Source organism: Adiantum capillus-veneris, chromosome 3, assembly GCF_014529385.1.
Source record: "Adiantum capillus-veneris isolate H3 chromosome 3, ASM1452938v2, whole genome shotgun sequence".
NCBI classification, from domain to species: Eukaryota; Viridiplantae; Streptophyta; class Polypodiopsida; order Polypodiales; family Pteridaceae; genus Adiantum; species Adiantum capillus-veneris.
In genome coordinates, this window is record NC_140933.1 from 41,506,601 (window position 1) to 41,526,345 (window position 19,745).

At 44.0% G+C, this 19,745-nt stretch overlaps 1 protein-coding gene across 1 annotated transcript in view; it reads right to left on the minus strand.

The window, feature by feature from the left end:
* The window catches only part of LOC147460800 (Cysteine proteinases superfamily protein), a 72,817-nt gene extending 53,310 nt beyond the window's left edge, over nt 1-19,507 (minus strand). Inside the window, exon 1 of the mRNA XM_086508501.1 lies at nt 19,169-19,507. Within this exon, the coding sequence (XP_086364627.1) occupies nt 19,169-19,426 (258 nt within the window). The 5' untranslated portion in view covers nt 19,427-19,507. The remainder of the gene's footprint in view (nt 1-19,168) is intronic.
* Between the last annotated feature and the right edge of the window lie 238 nt (nt 19,508-19,745).

Here is a 19,745-nt window from a genome sequence, read left to right on the forward strand (position 1 = left end):
AGCTATCTCATCCCTCCAATCATCTAATTCATATGGGAATCTTGATGCACTAGATCGTATTCCATCATTCATCTTTCGTCATCATTCATCACTCATCATTCATTCATTCAGATTTCAAAACAAAATAGGCCCCTCCGCAGGACTTATAAGTTGGAAGGTTTATATGAATTCTTTATTAGCTTGGGCTCCTCGACAGGTGCCCTGAAAGTAGGTACCTTATCTTTTCTCTAAGATTTAGGCCCCTATGCCAGAATCTGCAAAACATAGTCAAGTTAGCCCACGACCCGAAGGTCACTCAAATGTCTTAGTGCCACGCAGATGATCACAAATGTCATGATTGTGACTATGTTAACAGCAATACATCTACTCCTAGTTGCAAATACGCGAAGTGCCATGCCAAGGAGGACCTGTCACAAAGTGATGACGTGTCTATCCGAGAGCCGAAACCCCTAACTGTTGCTGAAACTCTAATTTCTAGAAACCCTAACCCTAAAACCTGCAAACCTTAAATCTGCCAAAAACCCTAACCCTGCAGGGACTGAATCCCGGAAATTGCGGAAAAGTAGTGATGACGTGGCACCATACGGCAATCCCGGAAATCACGGAGGCTGGGCTTTTGCTTTTACGGCAGTTTTGGGGCTGTTTTTACGCCAATGATGAGAGAGAATTATTTGCTTTAATTTTGTAAGCTTGAGAGAGAGAGAGAAAAGAGCCTTTGCTTTATTGTCGTTGGGCTTTTGATTTGAAGCTTTTGGGGCTCTGCTTTGGCATGCCTTGTAAACATTCAAATATGTGGATTGGGCTCCCACTCTACAGAGCATCGGGACGCAGAGTCTGAGAGTGAGACCCAATCCACTCTTGTACTTTGAACCGATTAATACAAAAAGAAATACCAAAAGGGGCACCAGTCTTTGGGGCCAATATCTCTAGGCACGGAACCCCACCGGGCCAATGCAAATCTATTGTGACCTGTGAACTGTTTTGAAGTGGTTATTTGGTGCTGTCATGATTGATTCTTGACTTGGAGTGTCTAAGTTTGTTACAGCGATATCAGAGCTTCTATTCAGGAGTTGATGAGTCATGCGAAACGGGGCTTTGCCATTCACTCTAGCAGTCTGACCTGCCCCACCAATGAGATCATGACACAACGAGCCGAACAGACTTCAACGAATGAAAGTAGAAAGAGAAAGAGCAACCCAGAAAAGAAGGATGCACGACCCAAGCTTACTCCTGAGGAGAGAGCTTGCTTCATCAGGGAGGGGAAGTGCCTTGGATGCGGGGAACATGGACATATCTCCGCGAAGTGCCCTAACAAGGCACCGAATGAACAAGATGAAGAAAGGCCAGAAAGTTCTAAAGCAGCTGAGAGACGTGGCAAAAAAGGCAGATAAAAAGCAGAACTGGTACCACATGGCGTGGGACCTGAACCGAATCAAATCAATGAAAGTACAAACTTTGCCGCTTTTGGGGCAAAGTGAAGGATCACGAAGCTCTTATGAAGGAGCCAAGGCCAACTTCTTTTTACTTCGAATTGGTAGATCAATTTGGAACTACGCCCGACAGGCTGAGGCCACAGGCGGAGGTAGTTCGACTAGCACCCGGACGGGATGTTGCCATTACACCAAGCATTGGCAAACTTCGTTTGCAATGACAGGGGTGTTCAGGGCACGTGAGTGACATTCTACTCGAAATCCCTTGGTTCCACAAGAACTACGCCATGGTTGACTACCGGACCGAGAAAGCGACTTTGACAAATGAAGGGCTCAGAGATTGTACTTGATGAACTTCAGTTCCTTTACTCATTCTTTTGGGAGAGAACTGAACGATGGATAAAGGTCGAATATGTTTTGACATGAACTGAAGAACACCAAGATTTTTCTCCACACTCATGCCGATTGCTTTTTAGAGGGCCTGAGGATCATACCATTGATCTGGTACCTGGAAGCACACCACCGAACCGGCCACCTTACCGTGTGAGCCGAGCACAGAATGAAGAGACTATGAACCAAGCGAAAGACCTCTTGGAAAAAGGGTCTTGTCCAGCCTAGTACTTCACCCGTATTGCTCTCCAGTGTTGTTGGTTTTGAAGAAAGACGGATCTTGGAGAATGTGCATCGATTATAGAGCTCTCAACAAAATCACCATCAAGAACAGATTTCCGATTCCTAGGATCGATGATATACTCGACAGATTACAAGGATCCTCGCGCTCTAGCAGGATTGATTTGAAGAGTGGATATCATCATATCAGAATCGTGCCGGGAGACGTCTACAAGTAAGCTTTTCGGACGACTTTTGGGTTATTTGAGTTTTTGGTGATGCCTTTTGGCTTAACCAATGCTCCTGCGACATTTAACCAGATGATGGACAGGATTTTTTGAGAGTACAGGCTATTTGTTAGCACTTTCTTTGATGATATCATTGTTTTCTCCAAGAATGAGGCAGAACACAGAGGTCATCTGCTTCAAGTCTTTCAGGCATTACAAGATCACATGTTAGTGATTAATGCAAAGAAAAGTGAATTTTTCCTACCAGAGATACACTTTTTAGGACACTGTCTCAGCAGCGGGAGTGCAAATGGATCCGGCCAAGATAGAGACTATCCGTGATTGGCCCGATTTAAAGAATGTCCATGAAGTTAGAAGCTTCTTGGGACTGTGTTCGTACTATAGGCAGTTCGTTCCAAAGTTTGCAGAGGTTGCTTCCCCTTTGCATATCTTGACACAGAAAGGAGTCCCTTTCTCGTGGGGACCCACAGAGGTGACTGCCTTTCAGACATTGAAGGAGAAGTTGATTATGGGACCAGTTTTGACTTTGTCGGACTTGCAGTAGTCATTTGAAGTATATTGTAATGCTTGTGGTCGTAGTCTGGGTGCGGGGTACGGTCTTAATGCAGAAAGGCCATGTCATTGCTTACGAGAGCCGATTGTTCTCAAGGCCGGAGATGACAGCACAGATTTATGAGAAAGAGCTTTTGGCGGTTATCCATGCTCTTACTCAGTGGCGGCATTACCTACTCAGAGCCGATTTTACTGTCTTTACATACCATCAAAGTTTGCGCTACTTCTTGTAACAAAAGCAGCTTTCGGAAAAGCAGATGCGGTGGGCGAACATCTTGTCACAGTTCACTTCTAAATTGTCCATGTGCAGGGACAGAAAAATGTGGTGGCAGATGCTTTGTCTCGGAAGAAGCCGTTGGTTCTGGCTATTTCCGCGATACATCATAGGAGCTTCGAGGATATGGTCGACCAGTATGCCACAGATACAAATTTTGCAGTTTCACACGGATACGGGATGAGGAGACAGTAGCGGGATATTCCATTCGGGATGGCTACTTGATGAGAAAAACCATGTTGTGTGTTACACAGCTGTTGAGGGAAAAGGTTATGACTGAATGCCACTGTCCACCTTTTACGGGTCACCGCGGCATTGCTACCACCATGAAAGGGGTAGAGAAATACTTCTTTTGGCCGAGACTCAAGAAGGATGTGGAAGAGTTTGTGCGCAGTTGCTTGGTATGCCAGAAGATCAAGTTTGACAGGCATAAAGCACAAGGATTGTTACAGCCTTTACCCATACCCACCTGCCCCTGGAAAAGTAGTGCAATGGATTTCATTTTTGATCTCCCGAGAACACAGAGTGGTCACGATGGTATTTGGACTGTTATTGACAGATTTAGCAAACAGGCTTATTTCATTCCAATGAAGAAAACAGTCAAGCCGGAGCACTTAGCGAGACTGTTTGTGGCCCAGATTTTCAGATTACATGGCATGCCTGAGACGATTGTTTCCGATAGGGACCTCAGATTTATGACTTTGTTTTGGAAGGCAATTTGGGAGAACATTGGCACGTGGTTGCAGTTCTCGTCATCATTCCACCCGCAGACTGATGGGCAATCTGAGATTGCCAATTTAGTGGTTTTAGATTTATTGAAGTCTTATATCTCGGATCAGAAGACTCAATGGGAAAAGTATCTACCTTTGGTGGAATTTGCCTACAATAACACGATACACTCTTCGACGGGGAAGGCGCCATTTGAGATTGTTGAAGGTGCTGCGAAGGTGCCACCCTTTCTAAGCACGAAAGACAAGATTTTTTGAAGCGGATGAATATACGCGAGACTTAAATGCGTCTTTTGCCAAGGTTCGCGAGACTTTGCAGAAATCTTAAGAATGACAGAAAAAGGCAGCGGATCGCCATCGTCGCGACTTGAAATTGAAGGAGGCTGATTGGGTGCTCTTACGTTTTGAGAAGGCACGCTTGAGAAAGAAAAAGGGAAAGGAGAGGCTTTTTTCAAAGCTTAGTACGGACCTTTCCAGATCTCTGAAAAGATAAATGATGTCTCCTTCCGATTGAAACTGCCTGATACTTGGAGGATTCACAATGCATTTCATCTGAGTCTCTTGAAACCTTTCAAAGGTGATGTGCCTGATGATAGGGAGCCTGATGAGCAACCCGAAGTGGAAGAAAACGAGGAGATCCTTGTTCCTGAACAGATTTTGGCACATAAAGATACGAAGAATAAAGGTAAAGTCCGAAGGCGGTTCTTGGTTAAGTCAAGAACTATCCTGCATTGGATGCGAAGTGGATGGAGGAGGAGGACCTAACAGATACTCCTCAGATTGTGAAACTTTACATCGAGGCTTTTGGTTTAACATAGTCTACTCCAAATGGAACCCAGAATTCAGCTTGACCAGAGATTCGGTGCAGTGGGATGCACAAGAGGGGAGTTACTCCGCTCCTTTGTCAACAGATGCCTTGATTTTGATACTAGAGTCACTGATGTCTCTTTTAGCTTCAGGGATACTGAAAGCTGACAAAATTCTACTGTATGACTTTATGAAATGGAATTCCTAAATATGATACTGATTTGTTCTTGACTTCTTTTTAAGTGCAAGGATTGATAGACAAAATGACTGCAACATTTTGGTCTGATTGATCTCGAATAGACATGGTTGCAATAGGGGTTAGTCAATCGGACATCGTGAGATCCTGATTGGATCTAGATGCGATTGCCAGCTACATTGCCGATAAATTATGGTCTAAGATCCGAATGAATGTTGAATGTCATGTGATGTCCTGTGATGTTTAGTGATGTCCTGTGATGTCGTGTGATGTGACTGTCGATTGGTACATGTGCTAGATGTGTGTTCCTAGTACGTAGGTACTAACGATCGGTGTCTGCTAAGACGATTTATGACCTCTGTCTGTTTTGCAGGCGTAATCGAAGGCGATTACAATGCTTTCAAGAGGGGGGTATGTCACAAAGTGATGACGTGTTTGCCCGAGAGCCGAAACCCTAACTACTGCTGAAACCCTAATTTCTGAAAACCTTAACCCTAAAACCTGTAAACCCTAAAATCTGCCAGAAATCCTAACCCTAACCCTAACACTAACCCTAAAAGGGCAGCAGGGACTGAATCCCGAAAATTGCGGAAAAGCAATGATGACATGGCACTGTACGACAGTCCCGGAAATCACGGAGGCTTGGCTTTTGCTTTTACAGCAGTTTTGGGACTGTTTTTACGCCAATGATGAGAGAGAGAATTCTTTGCTTTAATTTTGTAAGCTTGAGAGAAAGAGAAAAGAGCCTTTGCTTTATTATTATTGGGCTTTTGATCTGAAGCTTTTGGGGCTCTGCTTTTGGCATCCCTTGTAAACATTCAAATATGTGGATTGGGCTCCCACTCTGCAGAGCATCTGGACGCAAAGTCTGAGAGTGAGACTCGATCCACTCTTGTACTTTGAGCTGATTAATACAAAAAGAAATACCGCAAGGGGCACCAGTCTTTGGGACCAATATCTCTAGGCACGAAACTCCGTCGGGCCAGTGCAAATCTATTGTTAACTGTGACCTGTTTTGAAGTGGTTATTTGGTGCTGTCGTGATTGGTTCTTGACTTGGAGTGTCCAAGTCTGTTACAGGACCCTTACGCTTGGATGGTCACACCCCTTCACCCAAGAGACGTGCCTCTTCGCCAAAAGCCACACTCCTTCGACGACTAGTCACACCCCTTCGCTCTACGAGTGCGACTCTTCGCCCAATGGTTGCAGCTCTTCGCCGAAAGGATGTGTCTTTACGTCTAAAGTCGTGTCTCTTCACCAGGAGGCATGTCTTTTCATTTATGTCTCTTCGTCTCCTATATAAGGAGCCTATGTACTCAGTTTTCAACAGTTCAATCAATCAAACACATAGTCTTCTGAGTCTTGTTTCTGAGTTCAGTTCAAGTTTTTTAAGTCTTAATCATAAGTTTTAAAAATAAGTACCTAGAATCCTCACAATGGTATCAAAGCAAAAATTTTCCTGGGACCCTAAGGTTGTGAGCCTCTCACTCGCCGCTACACTCTACCCCCTTCCCAGAGTTGCATGGAAGAAGCAGAAAGGCGACACCTAAAGGCGATGTGTAGTCGACACATGTAAACCCTCGCCCGCACTAGACACAAGACAGAGAGGATGGCATGCAACGCTTACCCGGCACGTGTGACGACAGGTATGCCTCAAGCTTCCACGTTGCCTTGATACTCGCAGTGATTCTCCTGCGCGCGTCGCGCTCTTCTTCTTTGCCTTTGGTGCCTCTTGACGAATGGATGCACCCCTATGCGTGAAGCGTTGCACCCTTTGCACCATCCCTTGTTGCTGAAAACGTTTCGGCTTTGCTTCTGTTTGCTGGGAGTTTTTTTTCGTTGGAGGCTACGTGAGCCCTTTGATTGCCTCTTTGGCTGGTGAATTTTTTCCAAGTGGTGCTTTGCACACTTCACACTCTGCGGCCTTTCTCACCCCTCATGGATCAGATTTTTAAAGCCTCTCCAATTGGGCCATTGATGACAAGGCATCTGGTTAATAAACACAACCAGCCAACGAATTAACCAACTCATCGTGGGCATCCAGTGACGAATTGCATATAGCGTAAAAGTATTAAACCCAGCAGCAGCGCAAAACTTATATTAAAAAAAATCCCAGAAAATGGCCAACAATAGCGTTCTCTGCCAGCCCACTCGCAGGTACGTTCTCTCTCCCTCGGCACTGACACACTTCCCGCCACCGGTATGCGCCCTGCACACGAGGTAATTACTATTCCCAACACTCCGACGGCGGACACGGAACCCAGAACATGTTCAAGAATTAATTCTCAAGCCGCAGTACATACCAGTTCTCGAGCAGGAATACAGGTTGTATGTGACACATCGTCACGCCACAGTTCAATTATTCCCTCAAAGCAAATGGCATGGCCGAATCACAAGATGGAAAGAACTCTATTCCACCTAGGGACCCGATAGCAGTTCTTAAAGAGCAGATGGCAGCACTTTCTATGAGCCTCGCATCAGTTCACACTCGCTTGGAGCAGATGCAGACGCAAACCTCTTCATGGAGTCATACTACTATTTCTTAGACGAATGCTACTTCTCTACCATCTTCTTACGACGCTTCAATGGTCGACCAGGAAGAACCACTCAAACAAAAGCCTTCGGAATTCAAATTTTCTCACGCAAAGCATGGTTTCTCAGAGACAACTAGACATAAAGTATCTTCATGCGAGCAGCAAAAGTCTCAGCATGAATATTCTTGGAAATGCTACAGTTCTAAGCAACCAACTTCTTATTCAAATCATCATCAACAAAAGCAGCAATATGAAGCTTCCAACAAATCATCAACAATAGCAAAAAAAGGGCTTACTTAGTGGCACATATATCCGACCCTAGTCGAATACTCGGTCGTGAATGCCGCGACGCTGGACAAGTTCCCCCTCGCGAGCCATGCCCTACATTTAAGTCTTTCTTATCTGATGGTGGTAAAGCTAAAGATTTATTGATCCTTTCTTTATGCAAGAGGATTCTGTAGAGGTCTAAGAGAAAACAACTTCCTCAACCTCCCCCTTGTCAATTGGAAGCCTTCATACCCGCTGAGAAAGCTGAAGATTCAAAAGATTCCAGTTCTTGTGCGACAACCAACAAGCACATAACCACTTCTTTGGCCGTGATCCAGGCAAGAAAATTCGCCTTTACACCGCCCTTGCAAAATATAGTCTTTGTCTCTGAGCAGATACCAAATGCAATGGTGAATGATAATTTTTCAAACTTAAAGACTTCAGTCCTTGCCTTCAGCGGTGCAAAGGATAAAGCAAATACAGACTCTTGCAGCACGACTTTAGTCGCTGCAAATGAATCTTTGGACACAACTTGTTCTATTGATAAACCTTTACAAATGGATACACCTCCAAACACTACTCTGTCTCAATCTACAACATCCCTTCAAGAGGATTTTACTGTTCCACACAAACCAATGGAATACCTAACAGATTTCCCACCAGTGGTAATCAGTCAACAGAAAACTCAAGTCAGTTTACCAATAATTTCACTCAAAGCAGATACACACTCAATCTTTTATTGGACAAAGCTCGAAGTTACAAATAAATTCGACAAAGGCACTTATCAAGTTGCAGATATGATCAGTTTTCAGTTTGGCAAAATAGTCATGGTCAATAACAGTGCCATGGCGTGGGACTTAACAGAAAGAGCTTTGGATGCAAAAGCACTACAACAATACAGTTCCTTCTTCCCGGAGTTTCTACAAGTACCCTTGGTTTGATTTAAAGAGGGAGGGAATGTCACGATTGTGACTATGTTAACAGCAATACATCTACTCCTAGTTGCAAATACGGGAAGTGCCATGCCAAGGAGGACCCCTACGCTTGGATGGTCACACCCCTTCGCCCAAGAGACGTGCCTCTTCGCCAAAAGCCACACTCCTTCGACGACTCGTCACACCCCTTCACTCTACGGGTGCGAGTCTTCGCCCAATGGTTGCAACTCTTTGCCGAAAGGATGTGTCTTTACGTCTAAAGTCATGTCTCTTCACCAGGAGGCATGTCTTTTCATTTATGTCTCTTCGTCTCCTATATAGGGAGCCTATTGTACTCAGTTTTCAACAGTTCAATCAATCAAACACAGAGTCTTATGAGTCTTGTTTCTAAGTTCAGTTCAACTTTCTTCAGTCTTTATCATGAGTTTAAAGGATTAGTACCTACAATCCTCAGAGTGGTATCAGAGCAAAATTTTTCCCGGGACCCTAAGGTTGTGAGCCACTCACCCTCGCCGCTACACTCTACCCCCTTCCCGGAGTTGCATGAAAGAAGCAGAAAGGCGACACCTAAAGGCAATGTGTAGTCGACACATGTAAACCCTCGCCCGCACCGGACACAAGACAAAGAGGGATGGCATGCAACGCTTACCCGGCACGTGTGACGACAGGTATGCCTCAAGCTTCCATGTTGCCTTGATACTCACGATGATTCTATCGCGCGTGTCGCGCTCTTCTACTTCGCCTTTGGTGCCTCTTGACGAATGGATGCACCCCTATGCTTGAAGCGTTGCACCCTTTGCATCATCCCTTGTTGCTGAAAACGTTTCGGCTTTGCTTCTGTTTGCTGGAAGTTTTTTTTTCTGGAGGTTACGTGAGCCCTTTGATTGCCTCTTTGGCTGGTGAATTTTTTCCAAGTGGTGCTTTGCACACTTCACACTCTGCGGCCTTTCTCACCCCTCATGGATCAGATTTTTAAAGCCTCTCCAATTGGGCCATTCATGACATGGCATCTGGTTAATAAACACAACCAGCCAACGAATTAACCAACTCATCATGGGCAGTCAGCGAATTGCATATAGCATAAAAGTATTAAACCCAGCAGCAGCGCAATACTTTTTTTTTAAAATCCCAGAAAATGGCCAATAACAGCGTTCTCTGCCAGCCCACTCTCAGGTACGTTCTCTTTCCCTCAGCGCTGACACACTTCCCGCCACCACTTTGCGCACGTCACACCCGATAAAGAATTGAATGTACCCACCCCTTTCCTCGGAGGAGGTTTTACCGGATAACCTCCTCCCTGGCCATGAGGTAATAAGTATTATCAACACTCCAGCGGCGAACACGGAACCCGGAACGTGTTCGAGAATTAATTCTCGAGCCGCAGTACATACCAGTTCTCCAGCAGGAATACAGGTTGTATGTGACACATCGTCACGCCACAATTCTATTATTCCCTCAAAGCAAACGGCATGGCCGAATCACAAGATGGCAAGAACTCTATTTCACCTAGGGACCCGATAGCAGTTCTTAAAGAGCAGATGGCAGCACTTTCCACGAGCCTCGCATCAGTTCACACTCGCTTGGAGCAGATGCAGAAGCAAACCTCTTCGTGGAGTCATACTACTATTTCTTAGACGAATGCTACTTCTCTACCATCTTCTTCCGACGCTTCAATGGTCGACCAGGAAGAACCACTCAAACAAAAGCCTTCGGAATTCAAATTTTCTCACGCAAAGCATGGTTTCTCAGAGACAACTAGACATAAAGTATCTTCATGCGAGCAGCAAAAGTCTCAGCATGAATATTCTTGGAAATGCTACAGTTCTAAGCAACCAACTTCTTATTCAAATCATCATCAACAAAAGCAGCAATATGAAGCTTCCAACAGATCATCAACAATAGCAAAAAAAGGGCTTACTTAGTGGCACATATATCCGACCCTAGTCGAATACTCCGTCGTGAATGCCGCGACGCTGGACAAGTTCCCCCTCGCGAGCCATGCCCTACATTTAAGTCTTTCTTATCTGATGGTGGTAAAGCTAAAGATTTATTGATCCTTTCTTTATGCAAGAGGATTCTGTAGAGGTCTAAGAGAAAACAACTTCCTCAACCTCCCCCTTGTCAATTGGAAGCCTTCATACCCGCTGAGAAAGCTGAAGATTCAAAAGATTCCAGTTCTTGTGCGACAACCAACAAGCACATAACCACTTCTTTGGCCGTGATCCAGGCAAGAAAATTCGCCTTTACACCGCCCTTGCAAAATATAGTCTTTGTCTCTGAGCAGATACCAAATGCAGTGGTGAATGATAATTTTTCAAACTTAAAGACTTCAGTCCTTGCCTTCAGCGGTGCAAAGGATAAAGCAAATACAAACTCTTGCAGCACGACTTTAGTCGCTGCAAATGAATCTTTGGACACAACTTGTTCTATTGATAAACCTTTACAAATGGATACACCTCCAAACACTACTCTGTCTCAATCTACAACATCCCTTCAAGAGGATTTTACTGTTCCACACAAACCAATGGAATACCTAACAGATTTCCCACCAGTGGTAATCAGTCAACAGAAAACTCAAGTCAGTTTACCAATAATTTCACTCAAAGCAGATACACACTCAATCTTTTATTGGACAAAGCTCGAAGTTACAAATAAATTCGACAAAGGCACTTATCAAGTTGCAGATATGATCAGTTTTCAGTTTGGCAAAATAGTCATGGTCAATAACAGTGCCATGACGTGGGACTTAACAGAAAGAGCTTTGGATGCAGAAGCACTACAACAATACATTTTCTTCTTCCCGGAGTTTCTACAACTACCCTTGGTTTGATTTAAAGAGGAAGGGAATGTCACGATTGTGACTATGTTAACAGCAATACATCTACTCCTAGTTGCAAATACGGGAAGTGCCATGCCAAGGAGGACCCCTGCGCTTGGATGGTCACACCCCTTCGCCCAAGAGACGTGCCTCTTCGCCAAAAGCCACACTCCTTCGACGACTCGTCACACCCCTTCGCTCTACAGGTGCGAGTCTTCGCCCAATGGTTGCAACTCTTCGCCGAAAGGATGTGTCTTTACATCTAAAGTCATGTCTCTTCACCAGGAGGCATGTCTTTTCATTTATGTCTCTTCGTCTCCTATATAGGGAGCCTATTGTACTCAGTTTTCAACAGTTCAATCAATCAAACACAGAGTCTTTTGAGTCTTGTTTTTGAGTTCAGTTCAAGTTTCTTAAGTCTTAATCATGAGTTTAAAGGATTAGTATCTAGAATCCTCACAACGGATGCAAATACCACAAAGAGAGACTTGTTTACAACACGGAGTATTTTGGCTTTGACCAAGAGATTGACATGCACCATCTTCCTAGGGAGAGTGAATCTATGACTAGCCAAACGAACACATGGATCAGATGAGTCTATGACCTCGACACAGAAACCCTAACCCTAGAACCTTCACATACTGCCTTCTAAAATCAAAGCAGTCGTCCTCCATTGCAAGTTACAATTGCTCATACCTCTAAAATTTATGCAACTTAAAATCTCACAATTGATTATTCAGTCATGCATTCTTGTGTCATGATGGCCGTGCACAAAGAAAAGCTAGTTGTAGATACCTCAGGTGCATCTGAAAATATGTCTTAGAACTGTATCTTAACCAACACTTGTAAAAGGTCGTTGGATCTTGCATGGATGTCGATCACACACCCAAGATCTTAGCCAATGCCTGTAAAAGGTCATCAATTGTCCTGCTTGTGGTGCGTGCACACACCCAAGATCTTACTCTTAATCATAATCGTAATCTTTATTCATTATCCATCATCATCATATATCCATTCAAATTTCATAAAGCAAAATAAAATTCTTATCGGCAATCGAAAAGTCATCAGATTCATTCATGAGCCACCGTTGCTTCCAATTGCTTTCAAGTGAAAATTCCTCGCCATCTCATCCTCGATGTCAGTTGCAAAATAAGCAAAATTTTCAAGGAGATGGCTCGCCTCATTGCAAAAGAGTGGATGTCGAGCTCCATGCTCCCATATGCTTCCAAATGCATGTTTCTCTCCTATTACCTGGTATCTGCATACAAATAACAAGGGCTCCCAAAAACATTAATTTTCACACATGCTGAAATTTTTTCACAGACCCTAATTTCTGCTAAACAACCTGTTATCAAAATCCCTTCGCGTCAATGCATAGAGCTTGTCGAGAGGATCAATTTGCCTTCTATCGCCTATCCAAATTCTTAACCGTTGAAGAGATTTTTAGAGGTCTATGCAACACAAAAAAGCATCAAAAAGCATGTTTTTTTAACTTTTTAGGGCAGATACAAACTCCTTTTTCTCCTTCTCCTTCTCCTCCTTTTGTCGTTTCTTCTTTATCCCACTCTATAGCTCCCATCTGTAGGTTGAGAAAGAATTGGTTTTCTCCTGCATTTGTAGAATCTCCATGTTCTCCATCCATTGTCGATAGGATCGTGGGTTCTTTATGGCTTATGCCCTTTAAGACAGAGCAATGAAGACGAGAGCGCGCCTGATGCGCGATGGACTAAGGGTGGGAGTGGCTAGTAAGTCTGCGGCGGCAGGGACAAATATTCTTTGATAAAAAAATGTATGTAAAATTTGGAAGCGTCATCTTGCTCTGTCTGCTATTTGGTAGAACCAGTATACTTTCAAAAAAGCACACGCCTGATGCTCTGATCAGAGTTATCGGGGAATGCCCCCTAGCCCCCGTTCCGACGTTCCGGCGTTCAGTTCCCTTCCCGAACGTTCCGAAACGTCCCGGAACGTCTGACGTTCCGGGTGGCCAGTGCTAACCGGAACGGCCGTTCCGGAACGTTCCGGAACGCCCCCGGAACGTTCCGGAATGCCCCTGGAACGGCCAACGGCTACAAACAAATTTGGCAAAAATTGAAAAAATTGAAGTAAATGTTTGGGCTTCTTTTTGAAGTGTGCAAGGCCTTAAGGACTCATAAAATGCACCCCCCTCCCCCTCTCTCCACAAGCTAATCCTCAAGGCTCAAGCTCTCTCCCTCTCACACTCTCAAGATCTCTCCTCTCAAGACTCACTCTCTCAAGGCTCAAGGCTTCAAGCCTTCAAGCTCTCTTCCTCTCCCTCCCACTCTCTCAAATCTCTCCCTCTCCCTCCCCCCTCTCTCTCTCTCTCTCTCTCTCTCTCTCTCTCTCTCTCTCTCTCATCATCTAGTCATAGCAAGGTTGAATGGTCTTCAAAACGAGTTTTTTGTGAGTATTAGAGTCAAAGCACTCTAATACTCCTTGTATTTAAACACAAGGAGCTAAAAAATGCAATATTTGGGTGTTTTTTATACCTCCCGTTCCGCGCCGTTCCCGTTTCGGACCCCTAGCCGTTCCCCCGTTCCGCGGGGATCCCGTCGCCGTTCCTGTTCCGCGTTCCGGGTAACTATGGCTCTAATACCACTATAATCACCTCTGAAGAGTGATCAGACGAAAACACAAAGATAACTGCAATCTACACACGTAAAAACACTCTAGTACTTTAAAACACTTAGAATAAAAGAAAAAGAAGACGACATGGCGCGGCGGAATTTCGAGCCAAGACTCGTTGGCCCCAAAAACTGGCGCCCCTTTCGGTATTTCTTTATCATTAATTCAAGATGGTACAACTCCCGAGGGTCCGACTCTCTTTGAGACTCTACATCTAGATAATCTCAAAAGAGTGGCCTGTGGGCACTTATAAAGAGTACAAAGGGATACCAAAAGTAGAGCCCCAAAAGCACTAAATCCTAAAAGTACTTAAAGTAAAAAGGATATGCTACTAAAAGCTAGCACTCAAATCTCCCAAAAGCTATTAGCAAATTTTGTGAAAATCCATATAACATGCCACGTCATCGACTAGTGCGAAAATCTGCCACGTGAGCAATCAGCGTAAAATTCGAAAATCTGCCACGTCAGCAATCAACGCGAATTACAGGGTCCGTCCAGCTGCTACTTGTCACAATTTCCTCTTTATTCAAGGTGTTGGTTTTGATGATTTAAAAGATCATTACATGGGTTCAAAATTTGAAAATCATTGGTCACAAATGCACCGAGTTCGTGCAATTATGTCATTCGTGATGGTTGGATTTTCTTTAGAAATCATTTGTGTGTACTATCTTCTCACAAAGCACCAATTTTACATGACACACATGATGTATTAAAGGGCGGCCACAAAGGCTAATCATGCCATTGCCTAACCCTAACGAACCAGTCGAGGACATAAGTATGAATTTTCTAACTAATTTACCTTCTTCTTTATCTACACGAAACATGCAATGTCTAACTATCATTGACAGATTTAGCAAATTTTGCATGTTAATCTCTTGCAAGGCCAATGTTACTGCACAAGATGTTGCATGATTGTTGGTATCCATTGTGTCGTCTACCCAAATCTATTGTGTCGGATCGCGATACAAAGTTCACATTACATTTTTAGTGTGATTTGTTTGAAAATTTTGGCACTAAATTAAATTTTTTGTCTGCATTTCATCCTCAATCTGATGGGCAAACTGAATTATACAACCGTTGGCATTTGATGTTCTCAAAGCATATATTCATGATAAACAATCTAAGTATAAATAATATTTGCCGTTAGTTCAGGCTATCCTAAATGATTCGTTCTCTAGTGCAATCGATCATGCTCCATATGAGACAGTGTTTGGCCAACCTTTTCAATTTTTGTTCACTAGGTCCATTTCAAAATTTAATGATGCTAATTGTGTTGAGTACCTATGCATAGGTACTCAAGAGTGTTAACCTTCGGCTTAACAAGGCTCAAGAGACCTATTCTACGCATGCTAATCAGCATCGACAAGATGTCTCATTCAAGGAAGGTGACCGGGTGAATTTAAGGATCATGAAGCAATGTCTCAAACAAATCAGTAAGAGGTGTTCTAAACTCTCATTTCGTATGTATGGTCCGTTTCCTATTATCAAAAAGGTGAACAATGTTTCCATGCAGTTACGTTTACCACCTTCTTGGACAATGCATGATGTTTTCAATGTTTCTTGGCTTAAATTGTTTCACGGTGAGCTCCAAGTAACATTCTAGACGAGGAGTAACCAGAGATAATTGATGAAGCTAAAGTTATGGAGCCGGAAGTTGGAACAGATCATTTTGCATCGATTCAAGCACGGAGCAAAGAAGCAAGCAAGGCAATACTTGTTGAAGTTCAAGGATCAAGGGACATGTAAAGCTGTTTGGGTGGACGAGGAATTTTTCATCCACTATCCAGATTTGCTAGCCTCATACAAGGAGGCCATGCGGCTCGGTAGCCGTACCTCACCTTAAGCAGAAGGAGATGTCATGTGCACATGGCTCGCTGTGTCACGTGGACATGCTTCATCGACTTCCAAAGCCAATTTTCCACCTATCCCTACATGGAGTGTCTAGAATCCTTAGGAGGATTAGTATCGGCAATTTTGTAATCTTATTCACAAGACCTACATGTCCGGACAATTCCATTAGATCAGGTTTTCCTTTTTTGAAAACCTCTTGCATAAATGGATCGTACAAGCGTTTTGACAGATGTTATTATACGATGGGCATCTGGCATGACGTGCATGTAGTTTTAGGTTAGAGGAATCTAACGAGCCATTCCCCGCATCAATCGAATTTCCAGGTGGGCAGATGTGCAATAGTTTCACCCCGAAACTTAGTTTATTGTAAGTCAATTTTATGATAAATTTCATATACTTTTGACACAGGATTGCCCTACCTAAGCCCTAAAATCTTCTTAACCAATAAAATTCCCCTGTAAAGGGATCAGCCCTGCTAGCGTTTTGCATCGGACGAGCTAGCGCTACCATCAGCTCGAACGTTTTTCTTGCAGATTAGCTTGGCATTTTACATTTGCAGCAGATCAGCCAGCGTTTTCAGTTTTCAGCCCTCTCCATTGCCGGAGATCGTGTGGATCTACAACGCGTTGTCCTCCCTAATGCCGTCCGGTACTCTGGCAGCCCATTGAGCCTCTTCTCGGCCATTCCCTCGCCGCATCGAGTGCTCCCATTGTTGTCCATCATCGGCATCATCATCATCTGTGTTTTTAGCCCTTCATTCCTCTCAATCAAGATTGCAAATCAGCCCCAAATCTACCCCTTGGTGGCCATTAGCAACCCCACATTGAGACGGATTCCAAAGATGCATCAGATCAGTCCCCGAGGTGCTTCATCTTGAAGAGGTATCACGGCGACATTCCCCACTCGAGTCAATAGAGTCTGCACTTGAGGTATTGAATGTGTGTACATTCCATTTATGCAATCAAAAGTAAAACCACATCGGCAATGGTGTGGAGGCCGTTGAGAGGGTTGGTTGGGACCCCATTAGGGCTGTCTCTCTCTCTCTCTCTCTCTCTCTCTCTCTCTCTCTCTCTCTCTCTCTCTCTCTCTCTCTCTCTCTCACAACAAGTCTTGAGTTCAACTCTCCCCGCCGGATAGAACTTTAAGGTCTCTTGGGATAGTTTCCTACGACGTTAAAATCCTCTTCTTCTCGTGTGTGTGTGTGTGCGTGTGTGTGTGTAGATGTGTGAGTGTGAGTGTGTTTATAAAAAGAGGAAAACAGTGTAACCTTTCTATCACCCAAGTGTGGTAGATTGGTTATGCCATTTCCCTCTTGAATAACAGGTCTTAAGTTCAACTCTCGTCGGATAGATCTTTGAGGTCTCTTGGGATAGTTTCCTACGACGTTAAAATCCTCTTCTTCTCGTGTGTGTGTGTGTGTGTGTGTGTGTGTGTGTTAATAAAAAGAGGAAAACCGTGTAACCTCTCTATCACCCAAGTGTGGTAGATTGGTTATGCCATTTCCCTCTTGAATAACAGGTCTTGAGTTCAATTCTTGTCGGATAGATCTTTGAGGTCTCTTGGGATAGTTTCCTATGACCTTAAATCCTCTTCTTCTTCTTCTTCTTCTTCTCCTCTCTCTCTCTCTCTCTCTCTCTCTCTCTCTCTCTCTCTCTCTCTCTCTCTCTCTCTCTCTCTCTCTCTCTCTCTCTCTCGGCGATGTTAAATCTCTCTTCTTCTCGAGTGTGTGTGTGTGTGTGTGTGTGTGCGCGCGCGCTAATAAAAAGAGGAAAATGGTATAACCTTTTTATCACCCAAGTGTGGTAGATTGGTTATTCCATTTCCCTCTTGAATAATAGGTCTTGAGTTCAACTCTCCTCGTCGGATAGATCTTTAAGGTCTCTTGGGATAGTTTCCTATGACGTTAAAACTCTCTTCTTCTTCTTCTTCTTCTTCTTCTTCTTCTTCTCTCTTAAAGAGAATAAAAGGAACCATCTCTCATGCTAAGTAGCAATCATTAACGCAAGGAAAGAAGTAAAGATTTGTGGAAGAGGAAAACCTTGCAAGGTTCTCCTCCCCCCATCCACTTTGCATTGAGAGTCAAAACGGCCCTTGATACAATTATCAGTGAGCCTAGCTTACCTTCTGTTCTTTTCTTGTGCCTTATGAGATGGTAGCCCTATTGGCTTCCCAAGTCCCCTATCAACTGGCACCTCAATTTGAATGGTCAGAATTCTTTGATGAACCATCAACTGATTCCCTTGCTTCATTGGAACTCTCTGATAAACTATGAGCTCATTCCCTTACTTCTTCGGAATTCTATGATGAACTATCACCCGGTTCCCTTGGTTCTTTCTTTCCCTTGGACGACTCTTGCCCCATTGAGGTGGACACTGGCTTATTTGTAGCAAATTTTAAAAATCAGCTCAAACCCTCAGGCTTCTGATAAATAGGGTTTAGACCCTTTAGTCGGTGCTCAAATGTCGATAGGGTTAGAGTTCGGCCACGCCCGCAGGTTCTTCTACTGGTGCTCCTAAGTCGGGAGGGTTACCCCCTAGGCCCCTTCGGCCACATCTGCAAGTTCTCCTAGGTTCTTCTGGGTTAGAGTTTCTAAACCCTTGTCCTTTCATGTTGGGCATGCCATGTCACTAACTTGTGGTAGGGTACTTGAGCCGCTTTCTACCCAAGATACGAAGTGTCACTCCTCCAATCACCCACTACTTCAAGCAGAGGACTATAGTTCTAGCTCTCAGACTTCTGAGAGCCACATATGCACCCCCTCCCACCACTCAAATGAGGAGTCACACTCCAACAGAAGGTAGAGCCAGTCCGACAGATGGCCTACCAAGTATTACACCACGAGAGTATATCCACAAGACATCAGAGAGATTCGAGTACAACATCAGCAAGCAGACAAGAGAGAGTGGAGGAGGCTTTTTCCAATTCGTACTACTACCCTCCTTTATAGACCCTTCTCTCCATACCCACCCATGCATAAGATTTTGTTCCTCAGTTTACTCCTTGAGCACAGAGATTCAAACCCATAGGCTCTTTCTGCACACACATGCACTATCCCATTTTCCAATTTCTCTCGTAGCACTCCCATTATGTACTTCTTTCCTTTTCTGAATAGCCAAAGGTAACGTTCGTGTCCAGTTTTGGCCTCTAGAAAACGTTAATAAGTTCTCCTCTCTCTCTCTCTCTCTCTCTCTCTCTCTCTCTCTCTCTCTCTCTCTCTCTCTCTCTCTCTCTCTCTGTGTGTGTGTGTGTGTGTAAAAAGAGACATTTCAAAGACTACCTGGCGCTCAGTAAGGCACAAGGGTTCGATAATGGAGAGCAAGGTCGGAGTGTCGGAGCATTGGGAAATCCAGAAAGAGATAGCGGGTGGAAGGAGAAGATAGGAATAGGGAGCCTTCAACTGCGCAAAGAAGAACTCAATGACACGGTCGTTGAGAAAGTTATCCCCGCGCAGAAGCTCGACATCTGAGCTCCACAGCACCACATCACCATAACTCAACACCTTCTTGTCTTCGTTGGCCATAACGCGAAAACGCATTTCAAATTTTCCTCGCTACCTAGATCATTTGTTGCAACTTTTGGCATTCCAGGGACCTTTCAGATGGATTGACGGTCCAGATTCTGGAACTAAGGGCCCTGTGTGTGTTTTTTTTACATGCTAAAGGCTTTAGTGCACTCTGGGTAAAGGTCATTCAAATTTCTTTGCTTGACAAGTGTCCCAAAGGACTTTGAAAGTCTTCTGAATAAAAACACATCATAATCTTTTAAATGCTATTTTTCAGAGTTGCATTCACTTTTTTGGATTAACAAGTGAAAGGGGATGATAAAATCATTAGGTTGAGTTTAACTAGAATTAT